Here is a 14899-nt window from a genome sequence, read left to right as displayed (position 1 = left end):
CCCTTTTTAGGTATGTTCCAATCACAGCGATGAGCATGTTTAAATCTAAGCAGTTCCTTCACTCTCTCTTTAATACTGTTGTACAAATTACAGCATGGTCACGGGACCTGGAATTCCCATTACTCTTTTACCTCTTCTTTTGTAACAATCATGTCCCAACAAAGATCTCTTTGAAAAAAGGAAAAACACAAAACAAAACAGGATTTGACACAAAAACCAAATGAGACACACAAATCTTAATGTAACCTGACCAATCTGAAGAACTGCACTGAACATTCATCTGAGTCAGCACAGACTACTATCCATGATTTTGGGTTTCATTAAGCAAAAACTACTTTAAAAAGGGGGGTTGGACCACCAAGCAAAGTAGAATTATTTAAAGTACTTGACTTAAAACAGGCTGAGGCTTTGTATACCATTTGAAAAATCTGTTGTTTTGCAATTTTAGATTAAAAACAACAGCATTTATAATTTAGTTCACTGTAAAGGTAAATGGCACCATTTGTTAGGGATGTAAATATCGGTTGAAAAAATTAACAAGTTAAATGATTAAAATTACCGTATATGGTTTAACCGGTTAACCAAGATCTCTTGGGTGGGCTGGCATGGGGCAGCGGGGGCTGAAGTCCCTCTGGCCTGGCCCTGACTGAGGTCCCAACAGCCCGATGCAGCCGGGGCTGGGGCCGCTCCAGCCTGCCTGGCCCGCTGCAGCCGGGATCCTGCCTGCCCGCTGTGGCTAGGATCGCTCCAGCCTGCCCACCACGTCTGGGACTGGGGTCCTGCTGGCCCGGCCGAGGCTGGAGTCCCTTTGGCCTGCCGGCCTGACATGGCTAGAGCTGCTGCAGATGGCCAGCCCGGTGTGGCCATGTAGCTGCCTGGGTAAACAGTTAAGGTCCAGTTAACGGTAAGCCTAATATCAAGTGGTAGCCATGTTAGTCTGTATCCACAAAAACAACAAGGCACCTTAAAGACTAACAGATTTATTTGGGCATAAGCTTTCGTAGGTAAAAAAACACTTCTTCAGATGCCACCCTATTGCTTACCAGCTAACTGGGGGTTAACTGTGTAACCTTTTACATCCCTACTACTTTTAGGGTTTTATATTATTTAAATTTAACAGAACAGCTATAGGAAGGAAGGTAGGTAGGCAGATAGAAAGAAAGAAATTATGGCTCTGATCCTGCAAACACTTAAGCAAGCACATAACTATATTCACAAGCATTGTCCTATTGACCTCAGTGGGATTACTCATGTACTTACAGTATGTGCATAAATGTTTGCATGTGCATAAGTGTTTTCAGCATCAGAGGCAGAAATATTTTTATTAAACACTTTTGTCATTTCAAAACATAATTGCTTCAGTGCTAATACTGATATTATTTAGAGGGAAGGTGGTGTGTGCAACCCTTTTTTTTTTGGTCCTTTATTAGTGTTAGGTGGTATTCTGAGTGAATTGGTTGCACATTTCAGCAAACCATGGGGTTGGCAGAGTATGTTAACAAGCTGTATTAGGGAACTGCTGAAAGAGGGGAGTTAAGTTTTCATAGCGAACCCTAACTGTGCATTTGGCAGTTTTCAAAAGTTTGAGTTTTGCTCTACGTTCTGCGAGGGAATGACATACCACCAAGCAACCTTAACTCTGAATTAATTAAGTTGCCATTGAATATAATAATAATGTTAGTCAAATTCTGAAGTCTCCAGTCTGTATTGAAGAAAATTTCCCATCCATTTCAACAGTATTTTTGCCTAAGTGGGTGTGTGTGTCTGCCCAGCCAGACACAGTGCAGAACTGGCACCACAGTGAGTACTTCAAGATTTCACCCATTTTTTTGTTTTGTTTTTGTTAAAAGTTAACAACCCATGTACATTTATAACATCAGCATTAACACAGGAAACACAGAATCCTTTTCTGGGACTATGAAAAGTTCATGTTTGCTGTTAATTTTAGATCTACAAACACAAAAGAGTCAACTCATCCTTAAACTGAAATTCAGTATGGCCATGGAAAGAAAATTCTAAACATTCCGAAGCAATGTTAAGAAAAATGGAAACTGACTTCCAGAGGCTGGACGGTAAAAGTCAGAAGATATTATGCCAAATCTGCATGTGGAAAAAACATGGTTTACTGAAAAAAATTCTTATTTTAAGATCTGTTCTTCTTTTTGAAAAAAAAAATGCAAATTGGCCTTCCCTTGCCTCTGCTGCTTCATTAGCCCCTCCTTCAGGTTCACACAATGCTTGCTTTATAATTATTATGCAATTTTGTCATGCACATTTTGGAAATCATGGATTCCAGGGATTTTTCTTTTTTTATGCTCTCAATCAACATTTTGTGATTTTAGTTGATATCCAGATGTGATGGAAAAATCTGTTGCATCATTTGCGTTAAGAACCTTGAGTTCTGTCAAATAAAAACCTGAGGCTGCATGGAAGGTTAAGAAAGAACAGGAGCCCACAAACAGCACTGTGGTGACATAAAAAAACCAGACCAATGAACTCCTAGGGTATGTATATACTGCAGTGAAACACCCATGGCTGGCTCAAGCTCGCAGAGTTTGTGCTGTGGCACTATAAAATTGCAGTGTAGACATTCAGGGTCTGGCACCTGGTGAGAAGGGTGAGTCTCGGAGCCCAAGCTCCAGCCCGAGCCCAAACACCTAGAAGACTGTTTTTAGTCCCTTAGCGCGAGCCTGTGTCAATTGACACAGGCTCTGAGAGTCATTGTCACATTTTTTTTCTGTGTAAATGTACCCTAGGGACAGATTTCACTACTCTTTTCACTAATATGTTAACTGTTAACACAGCAAAAGCCCAGTTCTAACTGTTTGTAGTGAAATGGGAAAATAGTTTATTTGAGGTGCAACATCTGGAACACAAAAACAATACCTATGACATCTAACTCTTTTTTTATGATGAAATTTTATTATTTCTGAGCTTTTCATGATCCTCTCACAACTTTTCCTCCATGGTGGATCAATAAAAACAACGATCAATTCTTGTTTAAGAATGGTTAGGGGGTAATGACCCCCTTGATCCTACTGTTAAGCCTCCACAAAGATTGTTTCTATCACAGAAGCTCATGTTTGCTTCCCCCCCCTTCCCCCCAGCCATTACTAGACAACTTCTTAGTAGATATTGTTATTCCCTTTGCCTCAAATAAATTACCCCAGTACTTCCTTTCTGGTACTTTCATAATTGCACAACAACAATTAGCCACATTTATCTTAATTTAGAAAAAAAACACACTAAACATTTCAGTTATTAAAGTAGTCAGAGAATATATTCCACATATATTTTGTATATCAATACATCACATTACAAACTTTAAATCTCTGTTTATCTAATAAATAGTTATCTGGAAAGATTATTTTCACATGATACCAGCTTCAAATTCTGTGTTAAAGATAAGCAAAAGCAAAAGCAAAAAAAAAAAAAAAAAAGACATGATATACAAAGAGTAAAACATTTGTCTTTTTTCTTTCTAATAAAGAATCTTTAAAAATGAAATATCAGGACTATCAGCGCCTCACTTCTTCCTCTAAATTGAGGTTACAGCCTTGTGTGACATCACTATTGAGATTGTTCAAAGCTTAGAGCTACTCCTGCACACACTTAGTCATACAAGTAGTCCTTATGCATGCTACTACTGTGAGTATGTACTACTCACACAAGATTTACTTGCATGGACAAGATATTTGGGGACAAGATGGAGACTCCTTGTCAGTTGTTTATCAAAAAGAGAGAAATGAAGGTCTGGTATTCACATTCTCCCACATGTACAAAAGACACATCAGATTGATTTTATTGCACACACACACACACACACACACACACACACACACACACACACACACACACACACACACACACACACACACACACACACACACACATTCACTTATTTATCCATTCCTGCCCATGTAAATAAGAGGCTTCAATGAAATGGAGGGTTCATTCAGGGAAAGGTTGAAATACACTAGCTAACTGCTTCAAATACGCCTACATATCCATTGTTCTCCGTGGACCAGCAATACACTCTGTCTAATGTACACCAGAGTTTGGATTAAAAAAATCACAATCATGAAACAATTTTTTCAGCAATAATGAGGATCTCAAAATTTCTTTATAGGCTTCATGTTTCACGCAGAACAGAAAAAAAGAACGAAGGCATGATTTTAAAGAGAAATTGTGTTAATTTAAAATAGAAATGACAATATTACTTAAATAGTTATCCATTTCTCTTTCAGATATTTACCCTCACAGGTTTCAGAATTGGAAATTTAGCAAATCTGTATAAGAGCAAGAAAACACCTTTTCTTTTCAAATGATATTTCTCAGTGCTGGTTTTGAAATCATAAACCAAGAATTATGACCTCATAGATTCAGCACGCAGGATGAAGAGATGGCATGAAGGAAATCTATATCCTCTTTACAAAAATGTATCTTTAATGTTTAGACATTTAAGAGGTAAATAAGCCACAAATGTTTGAAAAGAAAACTGTCCTATGTTTAAATAATGTTTCTAAACTTTGAGCACAAAAGCTCAGCTTTCATATTTATACATGTAGTGGAAATCATTGAAGTTTCCTGTTACTTCACAGTACCATGCAGTAAATCAAATGTAATTTGCATTGTATAGTGAACGAAAAGGACACTTTCAAATAAGTTCCTGCTTCTAGAGTATACATTTCTTCGGGAACAGAGAATGCTGTGTGGTTGTTTTTTTTAACTCCTGGGGGAATTCTGCGCAAAAAAAAAAAAAATTCTGTACACAATATTTTAAAATTCTGCAAATGTTATTTGTCAAAATAACACGACATGATCGCGCCAGTTTCAATTATTTTGGTAATTTTTTTTTTCAAAATACCTATCAGACACACACAAAAAATTCCCCCAGGAGAAAGTTAAAGAAACCCCTACTACAACCCAGTTTCTGTTTCTCTTCCCCCTCCCAGAGCCCAGCTGGAGGGCCAGACACCTGCACTCCCCTCCCCACCCCAAGCCCAGCCACAGAGCCCTTCCTAGCAAAGATACCCGCAAACCACCTCCCCCACCCCCCACTCCCAGAGCTCAGCTGCAGGGGCCCTGCTGCCCAGATACCCGCACATACACCCCCTGGAGCCCAGCTATTGGGCCACCCTAGCCCACTCACCCACCCCCCAGCATCCATCTGTGTCGTCCCCCCCACTCCACACACGCCCCCATATCCCTCATAGCCCAGGGATCAGGAGGGAGAAATGGCCTGATGCTAAGTCCCAGGCTTGTGTGGAGTTTCCTGCACACTGCTGTCTCCTTCCCTCAGGGTGTGCGGGGAACTGCAGCTGCTGGAAACCACTAGCTTCCTCCCTCTCCCCCCGGCAGTGTCTTCTATGTGAGAGCTAGGCTTTTCCGGGTCCAGCGGCCCCCAGTGGCAGCCAGCAGCACTGCAGCCCATTTCTGTGGGGGAAAAGAAATTCTGCGTGCAAAAGGTTAATTTCTGCAAATTTCTGTATTGTGCAGTGGTGCAGAATTCCCCCGTGAGTATTTTTTATTTGCTATTAAATCTCAATCTCAAAACTTGTCATATTAAACAACAAATTAAAAAAAAATCAAAATGTATCCTGAATTGTTTATTGCTGACTTTTCAGCTAATTCAATCCCTACCTTTTCTGGAGGAGGAGGAGGATGAAATCTCTTTGCACAAACTAAAAATGCATCAGGCTGTGGTTTGCTGTTCTTCACATCTGGGTCATCTCCCAACACAATATGATTAAATAGACTAAAGAAGTCTTTGTGTTTGCTTGTTTTCATCTGAAATGTCACTCCGGCTGAGCTAGTGGCAATAGCTATAGGTACATTGTGTTGGTGTAGATGGCGGATCAGCTTTTCAACCCCTGAAAGGCAAATTAACATGTATTTTAATATTCATGTCCTATTTAGAGTACTTCAGGCTGTATCATAATGAAGTCGTTTTACTGAATAGAATAAGGATTCATTTGTCCTCAGTCATTCTTGAAAGGAATTTTTATTAAGGTGGTCTCCACTGCAATCAGAGGTATAACTGTAGCATATGTAGACATACCTGAGCTACCTTTGATCTAGTTACGTTGAATAACAATAGCGGCAAAGCCACAGCAGCATGGGCAGCACCACGGGCTGAGGAAGATTGCCAGGAACCGTGTGTACTTACTTTTGCGCCTAGCCCTTGCTGTCGTGGCTTCACTGCTATTGTTATTTGAGCTAACCATGGTTTGTCTACACATGCTGAAGTCACACCTCACATGGCAGTGTAGACAAACCCTACGTGTGAAATATTTTTGCTCAACAGAAAAATCAATGAGTGTTTACCAAGATAACAGCAGATAATTATTCTTGAATCAAATGCTGATTGTTTCCAAAGCTGCTAGAGTAAATTCCCCTTGTCTTAGCTACACGAGTTAGAAGGGAGGGGGGTACTTCAGCCATCAATGAGCTGGATCCAGTTCCCTGATTCTGCATAATTGATTAGCATGAATTAGAGAAGCCTGGAAGGCTGCTCTAACGTATACTGGTGGTGTAAAATCCCTGAAGGGCCTCACATCCTTGGAAAATCAGGGTGGCAGAGCTCCAACATATCCTCTGTAGTGGGGATAAGCATGAACAAAAGGCCAGAGTAGTGGTATGATCTCCTCAAAGTAGAAGAATTACAAGGCACGTACTTTTTAGTTTCATCACTTGTATACACTCAGGGAAAAGTAACATGACAAAATGTGTTATTGTGCTGACATCATTCAATTACAGTTCCATTTTAACTGATAGAGCCATTGTAATTTATTCAACAGATAATAAAAGACAGAATTATGTGGTTTGCCCAAGACTTCCCAACCAACAAAGATGCAAAACAAAGCTACAGTGCTTAATAGATTCAAATTAAGTAATAAAATTAATATTTACATTTTCTAAATTGCTGCACAAAATTGATTGATGAAAGTCCTACCTGTTCAAATAGCTAAATCTGAGACTATTAAGATTTTGATTACAATACTGCAATTTGATACTTATTCATATAGTCCCTACTAAATTATCCTAAGAAGCTATACAAGCAAATTGTAGAATGGTAGTCACGAAGGTTAAACCCAGATCAGAGAAAATCTAGCAGATTTAATAAAATTAGATTAATAAAATGGACTTTTGAGGGGAATGTATTCCAAAATGCACTTAACCAACAGGCCTCACATGGGACCTTGGTGCTTTAGTTAGAACCTTCTATCAAGAAAGACTTTCAAAAAAACATGGAGCCAAATTTTCTAGCATAAATGGTTGCAGTATCATCAGTTTCAATGGAGATTTTTCCCATTCACTCCAGAAGAAAATTTGGCCCCCAGAGTATTAAGAAATGTACTCCAAAATAATAAATGAAACACAGGGGAATAGTTTATTATATGCACTAATGAAGAGAGGAGGAAAAAATGAGTTATCTGTATACACTTTTCTGATAAGTCATGTATTCACTGTCACAAAATCTGGACAATTCAGCCAAACTCATCCAACAATATTATGGGGTATTAACATTAATAGTATGTATGCGAGTGTATATACAGTAAAATCTGTGTTATCCAGCTCTGTACCTACTGGAAAGATCTATAAACCGGCATTTCTAATCTTCATAGAAAGTCCGGTTTATACTCCAGATGGCACAGGGCCGGCAGGCTCCCTACCTGGCTCTACATGGCTCCTTGGAAGCAGCAACATGTCCCTGCTGCTCCTAGGCGAAGGAATGGCCACAAGGGGTTCAGAGTGTGGGGGGAGGAGGGGCGCAGGACGGAGTGCGGGACATGGGCTCTTGGAGGGAGTTTGGGTGCAGGAGGGAACTCGGGGCAGTGGGTTGGGTGCTGGACAAGATTTGGGTTGGTGGATCCAGGGGGGGGTGCTCACCTCGGGCGGCTCCCTGCAAGCAGCGACCTGTCCCAGCTACTCCTAGGCGGACCTATGGCAGGCGGCTCTGCGTGCTGCCCCTGCCCTGAGCACGGTTCCCACACTCCTTTCCTCTTAGTTAACCAACATATTTCACTTACGGCACCCCACCCACCCCATTTCTCCCAACATGCCAGATAAAAAAGCTTTTACTGTATGTGTGTATATAAACAATACATGGCTAAACAGTACATGTATAATGTTTATACACACACTTGGAAGTGATGTCCATATAATAACCTGCACATCAATAGAATGAAGAGGGTATCATTCACTTCTGATAGCCTCGCTTGCCCTCTCCCCACTAATCCATCTCTAACAGAATTTATTCTACATTTCAAAACTATTAGCAGCTTCAAACAGTCACTATTTTTAAAAACAGAGAGAGAGAGAGAGAGAGAGAGAAGAAAATAAAATAAACCCATTAGAAGAAATCTCCATCTCCATTCTCCCCTCCCCATAGAAAACAAACAAACAAACTCCTAGAATTCCAGGATAGATAAGATTCAATCCAAGGCCAATCACAGGATTTCTCTATATAAAATTGCTATTTTCAATAATTTTTAGATTATGTCTCCATTCAAATTCTGTACAATTGACCATGTGGTAAGCAAAGTGGAGGGATATGAAAAAAAATATTTCCAATTACACAAAGTACACTATTCTAATAAGGTTCTTATCAACAAAGGATTTGAGTACTTTCTGGTAGTTTAATTAAGCACTGTGACTAACATCTGTCATGTGTTTGTTTTCCCATCCTCTCCTTAAGAGAGAATTCTTGAGCTGGCCCACTGTGAAAGTTCTGTCTCCTGCGCAGACTATCTTTATCCAGATTGTGGTGGGCCTAGTATATTAACTCCAATTAGATGAGCTTGATGTTGTCCTTTGAGTAGATTCTCTGAGCTTGGCCAGAAAGTTCGACTCTGGACAGCAGCTGGCTGATGTATACAGTGTGGGTTTTTTCTGTGTCGGTCAGATTTTTGTGTGCTGAAGAAGAAAGGGGTGATTTCTTCTCTGATGAGGTGTTCACTACATTGGACAAGAGCGGCACCAGTTGCTCATTTTTTTCTTTCACAAGTCAGAAACGCCATGGTTCAGATTCACACATCTTGGGTCGAGACTCCTTTCAGATGTCAAACCTCCTGATTAGCGAATGTACTGAACTCCAGGAATGCAGAGAGGTTATTAGTTGATGGGTGAAGGCAAGGTGGTTTCGAGTTGTTTGGGAACCCTTCCCAAATGTGTAAAAAAAATTCTGTATAATACATAGTATAAACAATATACATGATTGTTTGGTATAAAGCTTTTATTGGCATGTGTTTGGGATGGCTGCATTACTCATGACTGGCAAAGCCATGAGTGTGTTAAACAGATAATCTCAAAAGCGTGCCAATAAAGTGCTTATACCACATTATCATATAGTCTGTATTTGTCAAATATTTCACAGAGGGAAAAATGAATGTTTTACTTTAAAATAAAAGTATTGGTACAGTTTTAAATTAATCTTCACTCGTAAAGGCAATTTATTTAATACCATGAATTCAACTACACCACATGCTCAGGATAAGGAAAATTATATTAAAACATTAGGTGAAAATGCCTAATATACTATGCATAACAATAAGATTTTTAAGGTCCAATATCTTGGGAGCTTCCACGTGTAGAAAAAAGTGCTGTGTATTCAACTGTTCAGCCAGAAACTTTCCCCTTTCTGGTCACTTCTCTCTCCCACTCTGGCCCCCCCATATCATGTTATGTTTCCTTTCCTTCCAATGTAATTTTCTTCACTGCAGCACTTTACAAGGGGTGGAGGAAAAGTGAATTGAAGAGGTAAGTGGGGAGAAGGGGCAACCTAAGAGCAAATACCTGGGAAAGATGGAAAGAGAGAGAAAAAAGAAAAGGGATGTGACACAGAGGGGAATGGAGAGAATACCAAATTTATATTAAACTGACAATCCCATTCCAATCCCCCAAAATGCCTTCCCATCCACCTTTCTTTCCTCCCTATGACAGGAGGGATGTTCACAGGCCCTTTCATGTTGAATGGTCCCTTTAAAAATGTGTTAACTACTTTTGTTAAACAATCCATTCTGCCTTGAATTTGGCTATCACACTGTGAGTACGCTTCCCAGACCTGAAAAAGAGCTCTCTGTAAACTTGAAAGCTTATCTATCTCACCAACAGAATATAATCCAGTAAAACAGGGGTTCTCAAACTGGGGGCCGGGACTTCTCAGGGGGTCGTGAGGCTATTACATGGGGGGTTGTGAGCAGTCAGCCTCCCCTCCATACCCCGCTTTGCTTCCACCATTTATAATTGTGTTAAATATATTTTAAAAAGCGTTTTTAATTTATAAGGGGGGTCGCAGTCAGAGGCTTGCTATGTGAAAGGGGTCACCAGTACAAAAGTTTGAGAACCCCTGCAGTAAAAGCTAATACTTCACCCACCTGGTCCATTTCTGTTTCCTAACCTGAGGTGAGTGACAGACAGAGAGAGATGATGAGACACAAAAGGAGTGAGTAAAAAATAAACTGAGGAACAGAGTAGGAGAATGGAAGGGATAACAGACAGAGGGAATGGAAAAGTTAATCAAAGGGCTTGGCTACACTTGCAAGCTGCTGAGGACTGTGATGATGAGTGTCGTCAGCACAACACGTTTGGCAGTTGAGCTATTCCTTCAGCTCCAAAGTGACAGTGAGGAGTCCGACGATGATATCGATGATATCGAGTCGCCTGCCGCGTGTGACACTACAGTGCTTGTGGCATTCACGGAAATGCTCAGCACCGCTGAACGCCGCTTTTGGGCTCGGGAAACAAGCACTGAGTGGTGGGATCACATCGTCATGGAAGTCTGGGATGGCGAGCAGTGGCTGCAGAACTTTCGTATGAGAAAAGCCACTTTCATGGGACTGTGTGCTGAGTTCGCCCCCACCCTGCGGCGCAAGGACACAAGATTGAGAGCTGCCCTGACGGTGAAAAAGCGGGTGGCTATTGCAATCTGGAAGCTGGCAACTCCAGACAGCTACCGGTCGGTCGGGAACCAGTTTGGAGTGGGAAAGTCGACCGTTGGAATCGTGTTGATGCAAGTTTGCAGGGCAATTAATCGCATCCTGCTAAGAAGGACCGTGACTCTGGGGAACGTGCAGGACATTGTGGATGGCTTTGCACAAATGGGTTTCCCTAACTGTGGAGGGGCGATAGATGGGACGCATATTCCTATTCTGGCACCCCCCCACCTAGCATCAGAGTATGTTAATCGGAAGGGATATTTCTCTATGGTTCTCCAGGCGCTTGTGGATCACCGTGGGCGTTTCATTGACATTTACACAGGCTGGCCTGGAAAGGTGCATGATGCACGCATCTTTCGGAACAGTGGTCTGTTCAGGAAGATGCAGGCAGGGACTTATTTCCCAGACAGGAAGATCACAGTAGGGGACGTTGAAATGTCCATTGTGATCCTTGGAGACCCCGCTTACCCGTTACTGCCTTGGCTCATGAAACCCTATACAGGGAAGCTTGACAGGAGCAAGGACCGGTTCAACTACAGGCTGAGCTGGTGCCGAATGACTGTGGAGTGTGCTTTTGGCCGTTTAAAAGCTCGCTGGAGATCTCGGTATGGGAAGCTAGACTTGGGGGAAAGCAGCATCCCCGCGGTTATATCCGCATGCTGTACCCTCCATAATATTTGTGAAGGGAAGGGTGAAACATTCAGTGAGGCATGGACCACCGAGGTTCAAGTCCTGGAGGCTGAATTTGCACAGCCAGAGAGCAGGGCTACTAGAGAGGCCCAGCACAGGGCTACAAGGATTAGGGATGCCTTGAGGGAAGAATTTGAGGCTGAAAGCCAACAGTAATGTTTGCTGCCTTGCATGGTAGTGAAGTGCAGTGGTTACACTGTTAGGATTCTATTATCCCTAACATGATTTCCAGTGACTGTTTCTTTACTGGGATAAGGTATCTTTCACTATCTGCAATAATAAAGACTGTTTTCAAAGCCAAGATTTATTTTATTGAAAAGAAAAATACTTCATTGACAGACACACAACATTTCAGGAACCTAGGGCAGGGGGGTGGGTTGGTGAACTGTACAGTCACAAGTTTGCATATGTCCTGTCTGCAGTGCTGTGCAATGGCTGCTGCACTTCAGGGTGCATATACTGCATGGTGATGGGGGTTGAGTGCAGAGGGTAAGGGTCGTAGTTCTCAGGGCTGGTTGGTGAACGTACAGGTGTTGGAGGCAGCTGGTGGTGGTAAGAACCTGGATGCTGGGGAAGGGGGTTTGGAGCTGACATTGGGCAGAAGGGAATAAATATTTGGGATGGGGGGGGGCTGTGGGGCAGCATGGGACTGCTCTGCCTGCATGGCTACGAGTGCCTGGAGAGAGTCCGCTTGGTGCACCAGGATGCCTAGCAGCTGGTCTGTGCTTTTCCTCTTTGCCACAGCGTTTCTCCGCCAATGTCTCTGGCGGATCCTGCTTTCACTTTCTCTCCACTCCTGCAGGTGTTTACTCTCTCTAGCAGAGTGATCAATAACTGTTTTCAGCATGTCTTCCTTGGTTTTTCGTGGCTTTTTCCTCAGATTCTGTAGTCCCTGTGCTGTGGTGGAGATTGGCAGTCCAGCAGTCAAGGTCGCTTTTGGAAGGCAAAAATTGCAACAGTTAACAGGGTAGCATTGTTCATTATCTCATCCAAACAGTAATTCCCACACACTGAAGGAGTTTACAGTCTTCACTTTAGCATATTTTTCACATAACAAATAAGAGCACACACATAACACAACAGCAGCCATGAAATGGTGAGTAAGGGGTACTGATTGCTTCAGGGCTGTGCAGGGGTTTCTGTGCGTTGGGGACAGCAAACAGCTGCCTGGGGGATCTGCACTAAACAGTCTCCCAACATTTTCCATAGGAGTTACTCCTGGAAGATATCTCCCTGCTGCGGGTCAGCAGGGAAGAGCGGAAAGGTCTTCTACAGCAATGCGGATTCCGCTCTGGCCCCTATGCAGCTTGCCTGTGTGCAGCAATGGTCCCCCCATCCCTCGCGGCACAGTGGCGCGGACGCGTTAGCCTGACTGGGACAAGGACCACAGTGGCTCTCCCTATAAACCTGCGCAGGCACATTGCCCACGCTCTGGCTGAAACTTTTGAGGAGATTACTGCAGCCGATTACTGCGACGTGATAGACCACATCAATGGGCTATTCCACATCTAGGCATGCATGCATGCAGCCCTAACCCCCGCTCCTCTCCCGAAACATTTCCACCCTGAAAATAAAAGCCGCTTACCGGTAACTCGCTCCTCTGCTTGTCCTTCAGCAACTGCTGGGTGCTGCGATTGGCTTCCTTCCTCCTGGCTTGAGAAGAGCTCCTGGCTGCATGCTTCCTGGGACTCTGGGGTGTCTTCCCCCATCCCAGTAGCTTCACTCAGGGTCTCCTCATCCCCCCACCGCCTCCTCCTCCTCCTCCTGTCCCCCACCCTGCTCAGAAGTGTCCATCGTGGTCCTAGGATTGGCAGTGGGGTCACCCCCAAGTATCGCGTCCATCTCCCTGTAAAAACGGCAGGTCGTGGGGGCAGCGCCGGACCGGCGGTTTCCCTCGCGGGCTTTGTAATAGGCACTCCACAGCTCCTTTACTTTAACCCTGCATTGCAGCGCGTCCCGATCATGGCCCCTATCCAGCATGGACCTTAATACCTGCTCAAAGATATCATAATTCCTACGGCTAGAGCGCAGCTGGGACTGCACAGCTTCCTCCCCCCAAACACTAATGAGGTCCAGCAACTCGCCATTGCTCCATGCTGGGGTTCGTTTGCCGCGTGGAGGCATGGTCACCTGGAAAGATTCACTGATTGCACTCCACACCTGGCTGCAGCAAACAGGAAGGGGATTTTTAAAATTCCCGGGGCATTTAAAGGGCGGGTCACCTGAGGCCAGAGCAGTAGAGTGCAAACTGATGAGCAGAGTGGCTGAACAGGAATTCTGGGATATCTCCTCATTCCCTGGAGGCCAATTAAAGCGCTGGTGTGTGTCCACACCTGATGAGCAGTGCTGGATCACCAGCGCTGCATTCCTTATACCCCAACCCGAACGGGTGCACAGCCAGCGCTGCAGCCAGGGAGTTGCAGCGCTGGATGTGCCTTGCAAGTGTGGACGGAGAATAATTGAAGCGCTGGAAAGCCTCCACCAGCGCTGCAACTTGCAAGTGTAGCCAAGCCCATAGAAACAAATCTGAAAAATTTTAAAAGAGTTGAGTTTCTGGGTGGTGATATTCATCTGATAAGTTGTAAAACTCTGACCACCTCATCTATACTTTGTCTACTAATTCTGCTTCACCAGGAATAACCAGGCCCCAAGCAGCTTTAAAACAGACTTTTTTTTTTGTTAAAATAAACTTGCCAGCAGTAAATTTCCTTCACTTCTCCAAAATATGTGGAATACCTTCTCCAAATGTATACTTACCTGAGGCCCATGTTGGTACACACATAGGCCAGAGACCCATTTAAGTTCCAATACCTTGTGACCTACCCAGGCTAGAAATGGGTCTTCATAGTGTTGGAAAGACATACATACAGCCCTTGTATTTTTCTAGCTTCATTTTGCAAATACCAATATACTAAACTAACCTTTCAGTCACTGTGTCTTAAAATTACAAAAAAGAAGGAAAAAAATGACACTTTTGGCATCGACTCCCATCATTCCCACCTTGGCTGATATTTCAGATAATGGATAATGACGGGGCTGAGGGCATGATAACTTAAGTTTGATTGTAGAGGAAAAATGGAAGCTTTTTCTCTATGCTATATACATACTCAATCAAGGAGACAATATTTGTTGTTTTTCTATTATTCCCCCATCATACAAACACTCACAACAATTTATGATGCAATATTAAGAAATCTGACATTTTGTTTATAGCATCTTGTTACAACATGCCATTTACAGCCATCTGAGACATTTTTTGGCAGTCTATA

General features: G+C 42.9%; 1 protein-coding gene across 1 annotated transcript in view; it reads right to left on the bottom strand.

Annotated features, from left to right (window-relative positions):
* Window positions 1–14899, bottom strand: part of LOC123356934 (pseudouridine 5'-phosphatase) — a 156633-nt gene that overhangs the window by 63652 nt on the left and 78082 nt on the right. The window contains exon 3 of the mRNA XM_045000221.1: window positions 5644–5873. Coding sequence (XP_044856156.1) covers window positions 5644–5873 — 230 coding nt within the window. The remainder of the gene's footprint in view (window positions 1–5643; window positions 5874–14899) is intronic.

Source organism: Mauremys mutica, chromosome 1 (assembly GCF_020497125.1).
Source record: "Mauremys mutica isolate MM-2020 ecotype Southern chromosome 1, ASM2049712v1, whole genome shotgun sequence".
In the NCBI taxonomy this organism is placed as follows: Eukaryota; Metazoa; Chordata; order Testudines; family Geoemydidae; genus Mauremys; species Mauremys mutica.
Note: the sequence above shows the minus strand (reverse complement) of the source record. Positions and strands in the feature narration are given on the sequence as shown.